This window comes from Polypterus senegalus, chromosome 1 (genome assembly GCF_016835505.1).
Source record: "Polypterus senegalus isolate Bchr_013 chromosome 1, ASM1683550v1, whole genome shotgun sequence".
In the NCBI taxonomy this organism is placed as follows: Eukaryota; Metazoa; Chordata; class Cladistia; order Polypteriformes; family Polypteridae; genus Polypterus; species Polypterus senegalus.
Window position 1 is genome coordinate 205,281,156 of NC_053154.1, and position 21,597 is coordinate 205,302,752.

General features: G+C 38.9%; 1 protein-coding gene across 2 annotated transcripts in view; it reads left to right on the forward strand.

Annotated features, from left to right (window-relative positions):
• Positions 1–21,597, forward strand: part of syt11a (synaptotagmin XIa) — a 108,106-nt gene that overhangs the window by 17,855 nt on the left and 68,654 nt on the right. For both annotated transcript variants that reach the window (XM_039767748.1, XM_039767741.1), the window contains exon 2: positions 13,356–14,260. In XM_039767748.1, the coding sequence (XP_039623682.1) occupies positions 13,356–14,260 (905 nt within the window). The remainder of the gene's footprint in view (positions 1–13,355; positions 14,261–21,597) is intronic.

The following is a 21,597-nucleotide window of genomic DNA, read 5'->3' on the forward strand; positions in this document are numbered from 1 at the left end:
GGTAGCAAAACACTCCAACTAAAAGGGTGAACTGTACGACGAGTGATGCTGAGAAGAAAGGTGAAGACAGGTGGCTCAACTGAAAAAGGAAATTCTTACTGCAAGGGAGAGAAATCAGGTGCATGTTATTATACCAGACCAAATGGACAACCCATGTACCAAATAAAAAACATGAGGTCTGTGTTCATTACTTAGATTTCAAGCTGTCTTGGACAGGTAGCACAGCTAGTTTAATTTATTTTTATGTAATATTGTAAGCACATTGAAAAATATTGTGACTATTAATCCATTCGGATTTAAACATTCTTAATGCAGTTTCAGTGCCAGGCAGAAGTTGAAAACTGACCATGGATGTGATGCCACATTAATTTATATTTGGTAAATATGGAAATTTCAGTGAGCCACACACACACACAAACACATATCCATCCATCCATCCATTATCCAACCCGCTATATCCCAACTACAGGGTCACGGGGGTCTGCTGGAGCCAATCCCAGCCAACACAGGGCGCAAGACAGGAAACAAACCCCGGGCAGGGTGCCAGCCAACTGCAGGATGCGCACACACAGACACACACCCACACTAGGGAAAATTTAGAATCGCCAATGCACCTAATCTGCATGTCTTTGGACTGTGGGAGGAAACCGGAGCACCTGGAGGAAACCCACGCAGACACATGCAAACTCCACACATGGAGAACCCGGGAAATGAACCCAGTTCTCCTAACTGCGAGGAAGCAGCACTACCCACTGCACCGCCCTACACACACATCTGAATAAATATAAAATGATAATTATTAGTAAAAACAAATATAAGACCCTGCGGTGGGCCGCCGCCCTGCCTGGGGTTTGTTCCCTGCCTTGTGCCCTGTGTTGGTTGGGATTGGCTCCAGCAGATCCCCGTGACCCTGTAGTTAGGATATAGCGGGTTGGATAATGGATGGACATATAAGACCTATGTGCAGATTATTCCATAGGATATACTACAGACATACAATTGAGGATTAGGTGTGTATGAAAAAAAACACTCAAACATGTAAATGGTGTAGTTATTGATGCCAGTGCCTCTAGGCTCCAAAGTCGTCATTTTTAATGCTGGTTCCATTTACTCTACTTGTGGAGTTTGACTGTTCTCCCTATGTGTGAGGGGTTTTGTCCGGGTTTATACTAGATTAAATACTGATTCTAAATTCTGAATTTCAAAGTGTCTTTCTTCCTTTTCATCCCTCACATTTAGTTCCTCCTCCAATGTCTCATCTCCAACTTTTATATTAGACTCATTTTTATTATAACTGTCCCATTATACTGATCTTAGGATACCACTTGTTTTAACATTTTCAGGAGATGATATATATTGTAGACTACTTCAGTTGTCTTCTCCAATGCTAGGTCAAACATAACAGACCAGCTTGTGAGTGGCCACCAGGTGTCTAGTTTCATAACACATCCTTTGGCTGAAGCCCATGAGGGCCTGGAAGTTGGTTCCATTAGCCTGCCTCTGTCCTATCATTAAAGGAGTATTAGCAATGTTCAAGCTAGGCCTGGTCACAGAAGGCAGGCTTAGGAAATGCAGATGTCTTTGAAGCTGTGCTGAGGAGGGCGGAGGACTCTAAAGAAAAACTGTGGTACTTTATTCAGTGATTAGAGGATTTACAGCTTCTAATCTTCATGCTAAGAACCCATTACTGCTGTGCAGAATTGTTTACTCCCAGAGCAAAGCAGCTTTTTTTTGCAAAAGAGCATGGTTTTCAAAAATGACTTAAAGAAACATTTTATTGGATAAATTATTTTACACTTGCAGTCTTGAGGCCCAGCTGTGATGTGATACATTTATTCAATGATTCATAAAGTATATTCATTCTGATTTTTATAATGAGATGCACACCATGGTTGTTTAAAGAGACAAGACAGTGTGGCAGGAGCCAAAGTCTGATGGGTGTAAAGCAGGAACATGTCTTGGCCATGTCACTAGCCCAACTTTCTTGTGCAACTTAATCAGTAACCAATATGACATTTTGTGTTATGACTGTGACAGGCAACAAGAGTGCCCAGGAATAAAAGCCTACAGTATACATACTTCTTACTGAAGGTAGACAATAGTCAAACATGAATCAAAATGCTTTGAGCTGGCATGCTACTGCCTTCTTCTTTGTCATCTTTTTGGTTGCTTCCGTTAGGGGTCATCACAACAGATCATCTGTTTCCATATCTTTCTGTCCTCTGCATCTTTCTTTGTCACACTTACCACCTGCATGTCCTCTCTCACCACATCCATAAACCTCCTCTTAGGCCTTCCTCATTTCATCTTCCCTGAAAGCTCTATCCTTAGCATTCTTCTCCCAATATACTCAGCATCTCTCCTCTGCACATGTCCATATCAATGCAATCTCGCCTCTCTGGCTTTGTCTCCAAACTGTCCAACCTGAGCTGACCCTCTGATGTACTCCTTTTTAATCCTGTCCATCCTCATCACACCCAGTGCAAATCTTAACATCTTTAATTCTCTACCTCCAGCTCTCTCTCCTGTCTTTTCTTTAGTGCCACCGTCTCCAACCTATACAACATAACTGTTCTCACTACTGTCTTGTTGACCCTCCCTTTCACTCTTGCTGGTATCTGTATGTCTCTTGCATGCCCAATATATCAACCTTCCTTCTCTCCATCATAATAGATTAACTTTCTCCCTTTTCCAGTCATACTGCCATCATTCAAAGATCCTACCTTTACTTCCACTCTCCTACCCTACCTCTTCTCCTCCTGCCTTCTTCTCCCAGCACCCTATTGGCTAACAGTACTGGTGGCAGCTGGTGGTAACCCGGGGCTCGACCGATGTGGTATGGAAATCTGTATTGTTGTCCACATTTTGATCTGGCAAAATTTTACACCGATGCCCTTCCTGATGTAACCCTCCCATTTATCTGGGCTTGGGACCTGTATGAAGAAACATATTGGTTTGTGCATCCCCAGTGGCAGGGTTAGGCTGCTGTCTGGTAGGAATAATTACTTTTTCAAAACAATTTGTATAGTTATAACAAAACACAATTTCATCAGAAAAATGAGAGTAAGGTAAACAATCAGAAAGAACTCGGCATTCAATCCCCACCAGACAACAGAGAACAGTGTAAACAGTGAGTCTCATCTAAAACATTTCTTTGTATAGGATGGACGAGCCAGTAGAATGAAAGCACTAAGCATAAGCTGTTTACTTTAGAATTATATCAATGAATTCTCGCCAAGTTCTTAAAGAGGTTTGAACAGATCCTCATAAAGAGAATTTTATTTTCTCCAGTTCGAGATATACAAAGTTGTTGAGTTGTTAATGGTGGATTAGGATTCTTCCAGTTGAGCCAAAAAAATTCACACGTACTGTGGGTAGGGCGGTGTAGAATATAACAACCAGTTTTCCACCACGCACTTTAAACTCCTCTGGTAATAGTGCTGTTAAGGCATTGGAATAAATGTTTAATCCAGAGAGAGGTAAACAAAACTTTTTTTTATCAAAAATGGTTTAAGTGTAGGGATTTCTGAATAATTACTTCATTTAATGTCCACAGGTCTTGTGATTCTGCTGTCTGTATGGTGTTTGTATGTTCAATTTGTGTCCTCCTGTGTTTACTTTACAAACTATGCTATCCTTCAATCGACAGTAAATTGGCCTGATGGGAATAAATGTGTTGTATGCTAGGGTGGAATCCTATTGAGAGACAGAAAAATAACTATTAGAAATTGATAACAGATGGGGAGATAAATGGTTCTAGAAGAAAACAAAAGACTTGATTTTGAGCTTCAACAAGAGACAGTAAGATGGCAAAGCACAAAAAAAATTAAAATTTGTTTTACAAAGTACAGGTTATCAATGGTTTGGAGTGTAAAATCTCTTCAAAACCCTTAGTTCTTGGCTGACAAAAACTAGCATAAATATATTTATAGCCTTATATTTGAACCCATTTGGGTCTTCATCACTTACTATCATTCATTATGGTCAGCATAAGTGCCATTCTACTAAAGATAGCTCTTGACAAGCAAATAAAAACACAGAAGGACTGAATTGAAAAAATGCATAAGGTAAATCACAGTAAAACTGTGTAAACATGGGCATAAAAATACATGCAATCAAACAACTAAAAAGACAAAAACAAGTTGTAAATGTATAGGCACAAATTGAAAAATTGCTTCAAAAACAGAAGCTGGTATTATCCCTATCCAAGGTCTCCATTTTCATGGTAACATAGCCTCCATGATGCACATGACAACAGTCACTATGGTGACAAGTTGTACTGGCCATTTTGGATCTCTGTTAAAAATGGGAAAGTATTCTGGTTTCAGTCAAAACAACCTGAATATAGAAATCAAATATCCTCAGACAGCTAAACATTGCAATGTATTTCATTTTCAGTACTGTCCTTGACACTGAGCAGCCAATTTATTAGATACACCAATTGAATCAATGAAACAGACCATATTTTCTGGGATATCCTCTTCAAGTGTGGGAAATCTCAATAGGTAGCCAGGCTTGCTTTAAATTTCAACCAGAGATTAGTCAAATGGTATCACATGAAGGAATCTAAACACTGAATAATAGTAATAGGCAGATGTGCCAGTGGAAACATCTTGGATATGGCCAACCCACCTGGGTTTTCACTTGTCTAGTGTATAAATGCAGCATATTCTGGCATTCCCACAGTAGGTATGACACCACTAAACCTAAACAGCTGAGAATTAATATACTTACCTGATCTTACAAATTTTAGTTCCATGTGGTCTTCACTAATGGGAGGACCAAGCTGTGGTGACATTTGTTATAGCAAAGCAATAGATATGTTACAGAAAGAGTGTAGGAACACAATAGGCTGCTGATGGTAGTGTGGTTCTGACACACAAGGTTCCTTGACATGAGTGGACACATTTCCCAAATATGTAGCACACAACAGTGTAATTGCTGAAAAGGTATTGGCTATCAGGGGCTAATATGGTAGAAGTTATTTCCATATGGCAAACAGCATACATTGCAGTTTTGAGACTGTCTATTAATAATTTCAGGAACTTGAGGGGTCACTCTTTTACAGTGACTTGATAAATTTACTAGTGTATAAATGTGATGAGGTAGAAAAACTGTAAGAAGCCTGTGTTTCTCTCTGTGGAGGCTGTTTTAGGAGCCAGAAGGGAACTACAAAGTATTAGATATGCTAGAAAAACTGTACCACAGAGCTTGTAAACTCATAGCAGATTTCTCGTTCAATGTTTTGCAGTTACATAAAACATTTTACCCCTTTCATACATACTGGCTCCAGTAACAAACCTGGCTATACCATAACACCCTCAGACAAAAGAAATGTGAATTGTGGGTCCTATTTAAAAGGCATGTCAGTGGCTAGACCTAGATGAGGGTCTTTTTGTGGGTTAAACTACTGAGAAAACAGACAATAACAACAACAGTCCTATCTCTGGCACCAACTCCCTCCCTTTTCCATTTTGTTAGGCCTTATTTACACACCTAAATGGTCACACTCCTGGCACACTTTTCTTCATTATTTGCTTCTCACGGTTTAATTCCATTTTCCACAAAAATGGTCATGGTTTTCACAGTCAGCCACTTGGTGCTTTGCTTATAAGCATTGAGGTGTGGCTACCCCCTTGTCATTTTATGTTTGAAATGTATGCGGTTTTCACAGTCACTTACCTTCTTCCCAAGATAATATTTCACCATCTTAATGAGCTCACTATCTAATTTAGATTTGACACCCACAACATAAATACCCACTAGATTTAATTTTTTTGACTGCTCCAATCAGGTGATATTCTACAGGTAACATTAAATGGAATGTATAATCCTAAAAACCTTGACAACTTTTTACTGTGTAACATACATGGTGTTGCAAGTAATGTACAAAGCAGGTGCCTTCTTGATTTTGTCATTTATATGTTAAGAGAAAAGATTATTATGTACAGTATATTACGTTATTGTATGTATTAATTGTATATAGCCTAGGTTAGGCAACCATTATTAGTGTAGCAGACTTAACTGACTATATGTAAGGACAATAAATGAGAGAGTAACTAATGTGACACAGCCTGAAGAAATAATTATAAAACAATAAAGTTATTACAATATACACACATTTAAATTAAAATGCATTTAATATTTGAACAAAATCTTTCAGCATTTTGCCTTTTCAAATATCAGACATGCATTATTATTCACATGGCATTGTCTTTCATTGTATGCACTCAATTGTCTTTCTTGTTTTGTTTAGTTCTGAGTGTTTTGTCTTACAGTACGTGAAATGACTAAAATGCCACACTTAACACTCATATTCACTCATTTTTTTTAAACTATGATCTCAGAGCATTTCTGAATCTCAGACCCAGAGCTTTGACCAAAGTTACAGTGAGCAAGTGAATGTAGGACTTTGTTTTCCAACTGGAACACAGTGTGATTCTGTCCAAAGAGCAGTCTGCTTCTGAGGTCCTGCCTTTGTGGTTATCAGCTGCTATTTCTCAGCATCCCTCAGACAACTGTGAAATTGAGAAATGTAGAAAAAGGTGGAGGTGGATGCTTTGTAATTTCATAGAGAGTCCATTCCCATATTCCCCTGTGATAACAGCCTTTCACTGAGTGTAGTTGTGAAACAGGAATTTATTGTGAACCTCTGTAAAGAGTTAATTAGCCTTGATGGATACATTTGACTGCTTTTTCATTTCTTTGGTTTTAGATCTATGAGCATCCTTCATGGACATGAAGGTGCACCAAAATTGTCTTCAGAAAGAGCTACATGAAACACTTTAGTTTATATGTTGCTTCATTTTTTTGTACCATATGTTATGTGGAGCATTGGGTTTTAATAAGCATATTTCTTTTCTACTTATTCTTATTCTTTTATATTAAACTTGGAAGTGCAAATGGCAAAGTATGCCCTAAGTATTCATATTCAGGGTTACCGTATATACTTGCGGATAAGTTCTCCCATGGATAAGTCGAGACTTGATTTTAAAGTATAATTTCTGGTATTTTATAATGTCAGTCGTATAAGTCGAAATGTGGAGAACTCACGCTATTGGTACAAGAGATTATGATATGCTAACGCCCACCTGAGAGAGTCACCACGGAGCACACTGCCTTTTTTTCTATGTGGGTGTGGCAATGCGCTGTATCAGCGTGTGCTCCTAACCTCTCTCTCTCTTGATCGCGCTCTCGATCTCTATTGTGCCTACGTGACCACACTATTCGGACATTTGCACTGATTTGTGGTTTTTGTATCTCAAACCCTCATACACTTTTATCGTAAGAGCATCCCTTATCTACGATGGAGCGTTCAATCAGAAGAAAATATGAAGCTGGTTTTAAATTAAATGTTGTTGAAGTAGCGAAATAAATTGGTAACTGCGCTGCTGCAACAAAATTCGATGTGTCTGAGAAACTTATGCTAGATTGGAGGAGGCAAGAAGATGCAAAAAAAAAATTGTGGCATTTTTTTGAATGGGCATATAAGTCGGAGTCTGATTTTATGATTGATTTTTCGGGTTTCAAGATCCGACTTATACATGAGCATATACAGTAAATTTATATTAACAATTCTACTACTAATAATCCATCTTACGTCCAAGGATACGTTTCTGTGTGTCTGTGTAGTTGCTATGCCTCTGTAATTCCAAAAGATGGTGCATCGCAAACATTTTTGTAATAAAATGCATTAGTCATTCCAACAGATAGCGCATCATAAGCATTAACACTACTCTTACGAATCCCATACTAAAGCGCATGCACACATGCATTGCATTTATCATTCCAAATGATTTAATTACAACGATGCATTTTATTATTACTACAAAGTAACAAAATTCATGGGACCATAAAAATATTTTGTTATAATGGAACAAATATGGGGAAAATACATATACTATTGTGATAGAGGTCACTAGCGATTGACCATCTCTAAAAGCAGTGGTACAAGAACAGGTCCATAACTGCTCTGCTGCTTTTGGTTGACAGTAAACAAAGGGCAAAGTAAGTATTTGTCCTCTGCAAGATCAGGCTTACTATGTAACATGCTTGTCATACTTCCTCGTACTCTCCTGGTTTGCCTCAGCGGTAATTCCGAACTGCTGGTGTTCTTCTCCTTTGAAGATGGGAGCTAAAGCAAGATGATTACTATGTTGCTGGCTCCTATCTCATGTGCTTGAATACTGAAATAACAGTTCCTATTTTGAATGAAGTCTTGAGACTGTGCCTGCTTTCTCTATACAGTAATAAAGTACCTGTATTTTCTTTGGAAACCTGGACTCACCTTTCTGTCTCTCATACAACTCTGTGACCCAAGCTTGACAATACCTGTATAAAAAAACAGCACTTCTTAAACTGCAAAAAAATATTTTTTTTGATGTTAGATGTAACTTGTTTCATAGAAATACAGATGTGAATACAGAAGGAAATGAGACATTAAATTAAACTTTTTTTCAGTATAAACTAATGCCGTTTCTTGTGAAGAAAATCATAAAGAAAACTTTGAGAAGCGATATGATACGTGAACAGCACAGTATCTGCATATGGCATAACTACCCACGTGGACACTCTGTGGAGCACCGACCCAGAATTCAGCTATACCTGTATGATGTTGCACCTACACTCTCTTCTGCCTGTGACTATACATTTCATAACAGACTGTCATTTTGTTTTGGTCTAACACAAAAGAAACAGCCTGTTGCAGGATTCCTGAGACTCAGCGTAAGTATTGGCACAGCATTTTTTGCATGCATTATTATCTTCAGTTGCCATTTTTGGTTGACAAAATGTTATACTGAAATTTACATTTCATTAAAACAAAATCCATTAAGCATGGTGTTGTGTGAACATTTGTCTGGGCCAACAAAAAGTATTTGTTTTTCAGAAAATTTTGTTACTTCAGTATTAGCTATACCAGGATATGACCTGCAGAAATGTTTGTGATGTGTCATCTGTTGAAATGACAAATGCAATGCCTTCTATTACTACATGTATTTCGAAAAACATTCCAATAGATGGACCACTGGAAATGTTACTGCTGAGGTCTATGTTGATTACTTAGATTTTAACATGTCTTAGATGGATAACACAGCTAGTAATATTACTAACTGCAAGAAACAAATAGCAGATTCAAACCTGGTTAGCCATTTTTTGGTACACTTCATGCCTAGAAGTGAAAGTTTGCATATCCTCTTCTGTTTTTCTTATTTCATATCTCCATATATTTTATAAGCCATTGAATGTACTTACCCTCATTCACGCTCACCAGCCTTCTTATCATATTGCTAGTAGGCACATATATCACTTTAGTAACTGAATGTACAGAGAAGCAAATGCCTGAGTGACAACAAGGAGCCAACTCCACATTAATTAGAATTGAGAATGTACTGATTCACAGCAGCTAATCAATGATTGTTGTACATGCAGATAGCTTCCCACAATAGCACATTGACTGCAAAGTAAAGGGACATTTTTCAACATTAAGAGGAAGTTGATGAGATATTTTCACACAGCAGATTGGAAGTAAGTATTGGTAATGGGTTGCAGAATGTGATATGACATACCGTATGTATCTGAAACATAGTCATCCATCTTCTTAACCTGCTTAAACAGGGCAGAATCACAGAGGGCATATCCCAGAAATCATAGGGCACAAAGAGGAACAATACCTGCACAGGGCATCAGTCCATAACAGGGAAAACACGCACATGCATACACATACACACAAGGGCCAATTTGGCTACACCATTTCATCGAACCTGTTGGACTTTAAATTGGAGCACCCAGAAGAAACCCACAAGGAGCCACAGAGAGCTTACAAACTCCATGCGGGTAAAACTCTGGACATGAATCCTGGTATCCTTACTTCGAGGTAGCAATAGTACCTACTGTATACAGGTGCCGGTCATAAAATTAGAATATCATGACAAAGCTGATTTATTTCAATAATTCCATTCAAAAAGTGAAACTTGTATATTAGATTCATTCATTACACACAGACTGATGTATTTCAAATGTTTATTTATTTTCATTTTGATGATTTTAACTGACAACTAATGAGAGTCCCAAATTCAGTATCTTGGAAAATTAGAATATCAATTATGACCAGTGCAAAAAAAGGATTTTTAAAAATGTTGGCCAACTGAAAGGTATGAAAATGAAAAGTATGAGCATGTACAGCACTCAGTATTTACTTGGGGCTCCTTTGGCCTGGATTACTGCAGCAATGCGGCGTGACATGGAGTCGATCAGTCTGTGGCACTGATCAGGTGTTATGAGAGCCCATGTTGCTCCGATAGTGGCCTTCAGCTCTTCTGAATTGTTGGGTCTGGCGTATTGCATCTTCCTCTTCACAATACCCCATAGATTTTCTATGGGGTTAAGGTCAGGCGAGTTTGCTGGCCAATCAAGAACAGGGATACCATGGTCCTTAAACTAGGTACTGGTAGTTTTGGCACTGTGTCCAGGTGCCAGGCCCTGTTGGAAAATGAAATCTGCATTTCCATAAAGTTCGTTAGCAGCAGGAAACATGAAGTGCTCTAAAACTTCCTGGTAGATGGCTGCATTGACCTTGGACCTCAGAAAACACAATGGACCAACACCAGCAGATGACATTGCACCTCAAACCATCACTGTCTGTGGAAACTTTACACTGGACCTCAAGCAACGTGGATTCTGTGCCTATCCTCTCATCCTCCAGATTCTGGGACCTTAATTTCCAAAGGAAATGCAAAATTTACTTCCATCAGAGAACATAACTTTGGACTACTCAGCAGCAGTTTGTCTTTAGCCCAGACGAGATGCTTCTGAAGCTGTCTCTTGTTCAAGAGTGGCTTGACACAAGGAATGCGACAGCTGAAACCCATGTCTTGCATACGTCTGTGCGTGGTGGTTCTTGAAGCACTGACTCCAGCTGCAGTCCACTCTTTGTGAATCTCCTCCACAGTTTTGAATGGGTTTTGTTTCACAATCCTCTCCAGGGTGCGGTTATCCCTATTGCTTGTACACTTTTTTCTACCACATCTTGTCCTTCCCTTCGCCTCTCTATTAATGTGCTTGGACACAGAGCTCTTTGAACAGCCAGCCTCTTTAGCAATGACCTTTTGTGTCTTGCCCTCCTTGTGCAAGGTGTCAATGGTCGTCCTTTGGACAACTGTCAAGTCCGTAGTCTTCCACATGATTGTGTAGCCTACAGAACTAGACTGAGAGACCATTTAAAGGCTTTTGCAGGTGTTTTTAGTTAATTAGCTGATTAGAGTGTGGCACCAGGTGTCTTCAATATTGAACTTTTTCACAATATTCTAATTTTCCGAGGAACTGAATTTGGGTCTTAGTTGTCAGTTATAATCAAAATTAAAAGAAATAAACATTTGAAATACATCAATCTGTGTGTAATGAATGAATCTAATATACAAGTTTCACTTTTTGAATGGAATTACTGAAATAAATAAACTTTGTCATGATATTCTAATCTATCAAATCTATCTTGACCACATGTTAATGCTACCTAGAACCTGGTTATTGACAGCGACAGCAGCAGCTCTCTATTATCCAAGCCAGTTCTTATGTGTGTTTGGTTGACAGTATTTATTATGTATATTTTACTATATAAAAATAATATACAGTATATATATGTATATATATATATGGTTGAATAGTTTACTGTCAAATAATGCAAAGTGTACGCGAAATATGTTTCGCCCTAATTCTGGGCTTATCAGGCGTACACACTCACTGCACCCCCCCTGCTTCTCACAACTGCAAGAGGGCGCTGTAGCAGATGTTTGCCGACTTGCAGACCAACCACAGGCGTTACCTGGTAGGTAACCATCCATACAATCAGATTGTGATTCAGACTACGAATTACATGAATATATATAAATAAAATAAAATGCTTTTAATAATAAAATAATTTTTGAGCTTCTGTAAAGTTTTAATTTGCCCCAAAGTATTATCTATCTATCTATCTATCTATCTAACCCATTTTACAAATGAGAACGTATAAGCAGGTGAAGCAACTGCCTTAGTATTACGTGGTAGAGAGCTGATATGCTGCCTTACATTTCAAAGCCTAAAAATGTTACCTGTATGTGATGGTTTATACCTGTGAATGAATGTATTCCGTGCTACCAAACAGAATTAAAAATACAGGCAAATTAAAGAACCCAGCCTGCTTTTGTATTGTTATATTTATTGGAATAAGTACTTAGTAAAACTTGCTTCATCCTTTGGTAATCCATATTGTGTAAAAATGTTTGGTTTTTCTCCATATTGAACGCCAAAAGTGACAATATAGAGAGTGCTGGTTTCATCCAGCTTTCTGCTCCCCAGTAATACAGCAGTTAGCATTCACTGTGCAGAGATTTTGATAATCATCAGTGCCATTCCTGTTAGCTGGCTCATTTCTTCGTCTCTTTTCTATGGTTCACTGATTCCATTTGTATAAACACCAGTCCCCATTCTGCCAGCCAGTGCTGGAATGTAGGAAATGAGGTCAGTTCTGTGAAACAGGGTCTGTTGTCTGCCCAGTTTTGTACTCTTTGTCTCTCTGTATTGGTGCCCTCCAGGGGTAATGCCTGTCTTATGAACATTCCTTGGTGCTCAGGTTGTCCTGTTTTGTTGGACGTATCTTATCAGCTGCTTGTTTCCATGCTGATTGATCTCCTGTGCCATCTCTGGCTAGTGGGAGGTACTGCTGTCACTCCTCATTCTCTAATGCACTGTTAGGGTGTGGGGTCTATGTTTATTCAGACTGCTTGATCACAAAGAAGAACATGAGATGCCAACCCTGGCTGCCCTAGTCGGAGCCTGCAGTCACAACCGATTTCTTGAAAGCTACTGAATAAAAATGCAGGTCACTGAATTAGGCCAACACTTGGCATCTCCTTGTGTGTTCCTCTGTCTAAAAGCTGTCATTTAAGGGTGATGACTGGAATAGATTACCCTGGTTAAAAACTGTAACTTGTAGCTTCTGGAATATTTTATAATTGCTAAGGAACTTGGTGTTGTTTACTTCTAATTGTATTCTGCTAATATTATTTTGCTGTAAAATGGCTTCACTGAAAGGCAGTGTACAAAATTTAAATTTATTGACACAACATTTTTCACCCATTTCACTCAGCCAAACCCTGACTGTTAATGCTAAAATTGCCACTTGGCCCTTTAGTTTTGTTTCTTTATTATTTTTTTTCAGTGTTTAAAGTGTTATGTATTTCACACAGTTTCTTTTTAAACAGGTGGAGACACTGCTCCCTTCATACAAACATTTCTGCTTTTCTGCTCTGTCTCTTTGCATCACATTCTTGAGTGGTTTGTTATTTTAAAAGTTGTCTCTGTTTTTTTTTCTCTTCCAGATGTGTCTCCTGTTTTGGCCGGCTTCATTGGCGCCGGGGTTTTGGTTGTTTCTGTATCACTGGCTGTCTTTGTTTGGACCTGCTGCCATCGGCGGTACCAGAAGAGCCTGAGCAGTGGGCATGGTGGTGACCCGGGTTCTGACCCCCCATACAAATTCATTCACATGCTCAAGGGTATCAGTATTTACCCAGAAACCCTGAGCAACAGCAAAAAAATTGTACGTGTTGCCCGCAGGGCAGGTGAACTGCGAGCAGCTAGTGGCAACTACCGGAGTGACTGGGCTCATAACAATACAGTGCTGGTTGATGCAGCGGAAAATGGTTTGCTCAGCCCATCACCCACTCAAGGCTCCCGTCCACTTGTGTGTCCCAGTCAACAGCGCCTTGAGCAGCAGCTCCCTCTCAGGGCAGATTACAGCCAAGGATTGAGCCCCGATCCCAGTCTGAGCAGCAGCACCACCGGCAGCAAGACACCCTCTCCTTTCACACCTTCGGATGGCACAGAAGAGGCAAAATTGGGCACTCTCAGCTTCTCAGTAGATTACAACTTCCCCAAGAAAGCACTAGTAGTAACTATTCAGGAAGCTCATGGCCTCCCTGCAGTAGATGAACAAGCAAGCAGCTCAGACCCATACATCAAGATGACCATTCTACCAGAAAAGAAGCACCGCGTGAAGACACGTGTGCTGCGCAAGACCCTGGATCCTGTGTTTGATGAGACATTCACCTTCTATGGTGTGCCCTTCAGTGGGCTGCAAGAGCTGGTATTACACTTCCTGGTGCTCAGCTTTGACCGCTTTTCCCGTGATGATGTCATCGGTGAAGTGGTGGTGCCTTTGTCCGGGGTGGACCCCAGCACAGGACGTGTGCAGCTCCGACATGACATTGTTAAGAGGAATATCCAGGTGAGTGAGTGCATAAAGCAAGTAAGTGAGCAAGTGAAAGAGTGAGTAAGTATGTGAATATTGTGCTGGGGTGGAAAGGGCATGTCTAAAAGGATACGGATTTGAAATGTAATCATGAGATAAGACGCTAAAGAGCAAAGGCTATTCAAATAAAACAGGCCAAGGTCAAAACCAAGAGACAAGAAGTGTCCTTACCTCATAATCTGCAAGACACAAATCTAATTAGGGTAACATAAGCACATAAGTGAGTTTAGTCAGTGGGTGAGTGAATAAGTGTGCGAGCAAATGAGAGTGATAGTAAGGGATTGATTGATAGAGTGAGTGAAAGAGAGATCATGTGAAAGTATCAGTGAGCTAATCAGAGCCTGAGTCAAGCAAGTAAGCGAGTAAAAGATTGAAACAGTGTATAAGTGAGTAAGCTTATGACTGATCAAAAATGTCAGTAAGTGAGTGAGAGTAATAACGGTATGGACAAAAAAGTGAAAATGAGTTACAAAAAAGTAAATGGTTTTGTGTAATAAGTGAGTGGGCAATTGAGTGCTAGTCCACGATTGAGTGAGTGAAACAATGAGCAAATATGAGAGAGAATAAAGAAGAGAATAACTGAGTGCATAAGTAAGCATTTGAGTGTTAGATGAAGCAGGTTCATCATCATATGGAATATTAATAAATAAAAAGTTGGTGAAATAATTGCTTAGTTGGGTGGTTAGTCTATTTGGAAATATAAAAATGTTTTCATTAATAATGTTTTTTCAGTGCTTTGTAATTGTTTTTACACTGTTTGCCATATAAACAACAAATGGTGGTCGTATGCCTCAGATGGACAGCTAATTTCCAGACATTTCAGGACTTCTTCTTTCACTTTTGTCTTGTGCCTTTCCCTTCCTCAAGCTTACTTTTGTTTCTGGTGGGTTATCTTGACTGCAGAAAACTCTCCATTTCTAAACACCAATCCTTTTACCCAGTTCTACCAATGATGAATGACAACAGTGGACATTAGTGTGAACTGCCAGTGACATGATTTCTGTAAATTTTGGGGGGCAGATACACAGATAGTTTCAAATCTTGTTTTCTGATCCATTTGTTCAGACTTCTGTGCTTTTGTATGAAATACCATGGTTGTGCTTGTTGTTGGCAGATGAGATTTTCTGTTTGAGTGCTACAACACCTCAGTATCTCATTCATAATGTTTTAAAGATGCATTTGTAAGAATTTCTACAAGGTTTTTAAAATATTTCTTTGTTTTGTGGAGCCATGTCTGTTTTAAAACATGGTCAGTAGAAATTTCACCTGGCAGCCTGCTGAATGGACAGCTTTCAGGTTGTTATGCATGTGCTTTTTCTGGTGAGAGAGGTTGATGGGTTGGCACTAAGCCGGCAAGATCTAATGACCTGCCTTCATTGAAAGAGATCAAGCCCCTGCATTTGGTTAGTGCACCCAAGGTGAGACACCCCTGTAACCATCTGCAGAACACTTCACCCCAGGCTCTGACACCTCAGCCTCGATGGAGCAGTATGGCCTCTCTGTCCTGCAGTGGCAAAGTAAAGCTGACAGAGAAAGATGAGTACTGTTTTAATGTTTCACCCAATAGAACCACTTGGCATCAGGATTTCAAAGCAAGTGTGGTATAGTCAGGTCACAGGATCCCCTGGAGTTACGGAAAAGCAGCACAGAATCTTTAGAAAAGTTGGCAGCAGTGAATTACAAAAAAAAAAAGTCCCAGGTTACACTCACACTACAGTCATCCAAGTCTTTGGAAAAAGAATTGAGAGTCTTCTTGTGTATAAAATAGTTTATTAGAAAGGATGGGGGAAAAGAGAGGTGAAAGGAGTCAAACATAAGAATATGTGTAAAAAATAGCCACTGCAGAAGATGGAGAGAGATTAGAAGGTTCGTTGATCATTTAACCCTCATTAAATGTGTAATCTTTACCTGAGAATGAGCTTGGCCTGTGCATGATTAAGAATGAATACTAATAAAAAAATGTGCTTACTTTGTGCATCCTGTTTGAGCTGCGCTGATTAGCAGTTCAGAGTTTCGGGCTTGTTTGGATTCACAAGAAGAAATAAAAGGTAGGGAAATGTGCACTTACAATCAATTTTAATTTGAATTATAGATTTTTGTTGTGATTTCTGGAAGAGCCCCATGGGACAGACGTCCTGACACTTGGTCTTTGGGTTAAATATACAATGGTCTTTATGTGATCATAAAAAGTAAGCAGCAGTAAAAATAATGCTCTAAATTCAAAGAAAAAGATACTAAAATCATTACAAAAAGATACTAAAATCAGTTCAAGCAAGATCAATATCCATTCATTTTCTAAACCCACATGTTCCAATAAAGGGTTTCTTATTCTGATAACCACAGGTAGCACAAACCAACTCTAAATAGGATACCAGTCATCCACACTCACTCATGCATGCTCACATTTGAGTCCGCAGTCACACAAACCTGAATTGGGGGTGGGTAGTATGGCCAAAAATTTATCTCTGGATATAATTCAAAATTATTACAGTTATAGTATATATCAGAGTATAATCTGTGATCATATACTTTTCAGATTAAATCCAGTTTAGGATTTCTGTTGGCTCAGTTTCATAGGTTAACAGTGGGTAGATCTACTTTGATATTTCATTTTAATCAACTGAAGTAATTGCAAAATATCTGTACTGTGGAAAAATAGTGAAATAAGAAGAACTTAACATCATTAATATATATAAATGATTTAGATAGGAATATAAGTAACAAGCTGGTTAAGTTTGCAGATGATACCAAGATAGGTGGATTAGCAGATAATTTGGAATCCGTTATATCATTACAGAAGGACTTGGACAGCATACAGGCTTGGGCAGATTTGTTGCAGATGAAATTTAATGTTAGTAATGTTAGTAAATGTAAAGTATTACACATAGGAAGTAAAAATGTTAGGTTTGAATACCCAATGGGCGGTCGGAAAATCGAGAGTACACCTTATGAGAAGGATTTAGGAGTCATAGTGGACTCAAAGCTATCAACTTGCCAACAGTGTTCATAAGCCATTAAGAAGGCTAACAGAATGTTAGGATATATAGCACAATGTGTGGAGTACAAGTCCAAGGAGGTTCTGCTCAACCTTTATAATGTACTGGTGAGGCCTCATCTTGAGTACTGTGTGCAGTTTTGGTCTCCAGGCTACAAAAAGGACATAACAGCACTAGAAAAGGTCCAGAGAAGAGTGACTAGGCTGATTCCAGGGCTACAGGGGTTGAATTATAAGAAAAGATTAAAAGAGCTGAGCCTTTACAGTTTAAGCAAAAGAAGATTAAAAGGTGACATGATTGAAGTGTTTAAAATTATGAAGGGAATTAGTACAGTGGATCGAGACTGTTATTTTAAAATGAGTTCATCAAGAACACTGGGACACGGTTGGAAACTTGTTAAGGGTAAATTTCTCACAAACATTAGGAAGTTTTTCTTTACACAAAGAACGATAGACACTTGGAATAAGCTACCAAGTAGTGTGGTAGACAGTAAGACGTTAGGGACTTTCAAAACTCGACTTGATGTTTTCTTGGAGGAAACAAGTGGATAGGACTGGCGAGCTTTGTTGGGCTGAATGGCCTGTTCTCGTCTAGAGTGTTCTAATGTTCTAACAAGAAATAAATTAACCTGTATTTCACTTACCTGTTAAGGCAAAGAATCTTGGTAAATATTTTCATGGTTTAGACTTAACTGTAAAAAAATGAAGCAAGATTAACAATAGAAATTCGTATTCAAAGAGCTATTTTTCCCAGTTCCTCTGGTTTTTCATTGAAAGCAATAAGCAAGCCAAACTAGACTTTAATATTGCATTTCAAAATATCTTTGTGAACATGGTGAAAAATTATATAAAAACAAGCCAAATGCAAATGAATATGTAAAGAATGTTAGAGACGGGGCTGGGGTGGGGCATCCCTTGTTCACGAATTCAGACAAGCATGTAACTGTAACCAGTTTTGGAGGACAGGGAGCGGAAGGGGATCCCCTTTTCAAGTCTGTAGATGAGACTGTATATTATAATGGAATAGCTTGCCGGGGATCCGTTAAGTTTAATCTTATGCCATCTGTCCCCCTTGTTTTGGATCAGTGGACACCACTTCCGCCTCTACTTCTCTCTCCCTTCTTTTTTGTTTTTGCCGAAGCCACACCAGTGCTCACAGCTACAGTGTCTGGCACCGGCACTGGAGGTTTAGAGTTTTTGCTTCGTGTCTTCATTAAGTTTCGACAAACTTTCTCTTTTTATTTCATACCCCACGGTATAAAGAATACACAAATACATTTGTTTTTTCCTGATCAGGACAGTGCCTTTTCTTTAGTCATCTATCTGTACTATTGGCTAATGCTGCTATCAGTCATTTAGGCTGCATCCTTCATTTGTATAAAGATCTGTCAGCACTGGACATCGAATAGAAGTTAACATAATATTAATAAATATCTACAAATAAAAAAGCTATTGAAAAATAAAAAAAACATGTAGCTAGGTTTCTTTTTCCTATTACGTCACCAGATTTCACTCAAATATATCAAGATATTTTTGAGAGTTTTTGGGTGTTTAGTTTTTCTATTGTAGGGGGATTTTTACCCTTAAATATTGATACATGTCCTTTCTTAGTGGATAAGTACTGACCTAAATGTACCATCCTGCCAAATTTCAGCTTTTTAACTATACATCCATTTTCCAACCTGTTGAATCTGAACACAGGGTCACAGAGGTCTGCTGGAGCCAATCCCAGGGCGCAAGGCAGGGACCAATCCTGGGCAGGGCACCAACCCACTGCAGGACACACACACCCACTAGGGACAATTTAGAGCTGCCAATCCACCTAACCTGCATGTCTTTGGACTGTGGGAGGAAACCCATGCAGACATGGGGAGAACATGCAAATTCCACACAGGGATGACCTGGGAAGCGAACCTGGGTCTCCTAACTGTGAGGCAGCAGTGCTACCACTACACCACCATGCCGCCCACTTTTTTAACTAAACAAGAAATAAAGTTTTTATTGATGAGTGAGTTGACTGACCGAGTGAGTCACTTAGCCAGCTTTGAATTTTATATACAGTATATACAGATTTATACTTAAAAAGATATTACCTATTTTTGTAAAACTTATGTGCTGCCCTAAGCATGTTTTTTTTTTTTTTGCTTAATGGTTAATGTAGGGGCTACCTTATTATTATTATGATAGACTGTTGAAAATATCTACATGCAATCATTAAATCACATTACAAATTTATTTTCTGTTGGCAGCCTAAAATAACTGTCAATGGTTTTGCAGGACTTTATTTACTAATTTTTCTTGTCTCTGCATTATTTGTTGCTGCTCAGTCGTGTAACATAAAATGCATAGGTGAGCATTCTACAGAAGGTGTTTTAATAGTGTGATAACCACACAAGTTTGAAACGACTTCTTCAAAATAGTCGATAGTTTCAAGTCTTGACAAGAAAAAACATGGAATGTTGTTTTATCACATCATACAGCTTATGAAATATAACGTAACAATCTGAGGTACGTCAGACGAACAACTGACACAAAGACATTATTAACTCCAGTAGTCATTGAAAGGACCCTGATCAACACCACTCTTCAAGAGGAGTTGCTGTCCTCAAAAGCCTTTGGGCTGCACTAGACGCCTTCTTTATTTTGCTGAGTCCGAGTCAGACAGTTCAACTTGCCTGTCTGTTTATTGCACCTCCTTTTAAGCTCCTTCAGTGTGCACAGCTTTGCCATCTCCCTGCACAGATTCGCCTGCCCCTTCCCTCATAGAAACTACAAATTTTAACAAAGTAAGTAGAGCTCTACTACCATCTGATTCTGCTGTCCATGGCTATTACTATAGCATGCATTTACTGCAATACTCACATGTTTATATAAATTAACTAGCCATCCCCAGTGGCTTCGCCCGCGTATTAGTGAAACAAGACAGTGAGGGGGGCCCCTGTCCAGCTCTCTACTCCTGACATCAGTCTTGCCCTTCCCCTCTGAACGCAGCCTCTGTCTCAGATTAGCGCAAATATATCCCTCCTGCAAGTGAACTATGAGAGAAGTCGCAAAATCAACCGGAATGTTCAAGCAAATTATAGAAAAAAAGAGTTCTAAATCCGTTTAGTATTTCTTTCGTTTGCTAACTAAGTGGAGTTAAGGTTACGCCCCGAGACAGACACGTAAGTGAGGAAGGCCCTGGCCCCCTCCCTGTAGCCTGATGAGTCTCTCTCGGATTCGAGCTAGTAAATCGGCGTACTATAATCAAGTGAACTATAATATTTAGTGCGATAAGAAACTCACAAAATCAACGGAATAAACTCCGTTAAGTAGTTATCTTGTGAAAAGTGAACAGACATACAAACGGGTCTAAAAAACTATAAAGAATTTCATGCTTAGACCATGAGCTTTTTAAAACCGTTTCTTAGCAACTACCTATGGGCCAAGGGTAACCTACAGTATATTCCAAGTTTCAAGTCCCAAGTCCTCATGGTTAGGGAGATTTTGTGATGAGTGATTCAGTGGTATTTGGCTTATATATATAGATTTTCTGGAACAAACACACTACCGGTTTTAGGGCATTTAGGCTATACACTTCTTAATTGCATGAGAACATTCAAATGTAACTATAGCAAGTTGCAGCCTATTTAGACTTTCATCTCCACAGTTGAAGGGCATGTAAGAATTGAGCTTCTGGGTTGTGTTCCACTGTGGTAGAAACAATACACAAAAGATTTACAAATTTCGGCTTGGTGTACAACCCATCTGTAAGTACGAATTGTTAAGATAACTCAATATATAATGTATAACACTCTGGTATGGCGTCTCCTAGAGGACTGTGTACAATTTTGGTCTCCAGGCAACAACAAAAAGACACAGACGTGCTAAAATAGTACAGAGAAGAGCAACTAGGAGATTCCAGGACTGCAAGCTATGAGTTATGAGGAAAGACTGAAGAAGTTGAAGCAAACAGAAATTAAAGGCGATGTGATCGAAGCATTTAGATTTATAAAAGAAATGAATATTGTGGATACTGTTATATTTAAAATACGGTTTTTACCAATAAGACAGGGACACAAATAAAAACTGGTTAACGGAAAATTTTGCATAAGCAGAAACGTTTTCTTCATGTAGAAAACCATAGACACATGAAATAAATTACCAAAAAGAGTAGGGACCTTCAACACTCAACTTGATGTTATTTTGGAGTTATTAAGTGGATAGTAGTGAGGAGCCTTGAAGGGATGAATAGCCTTTTACGTCAAAAATGTTCTAATGTTCATGATTCTTGGGTCATAATACTTTAATATTGTGATTTTTTTATGTTCACAGCATA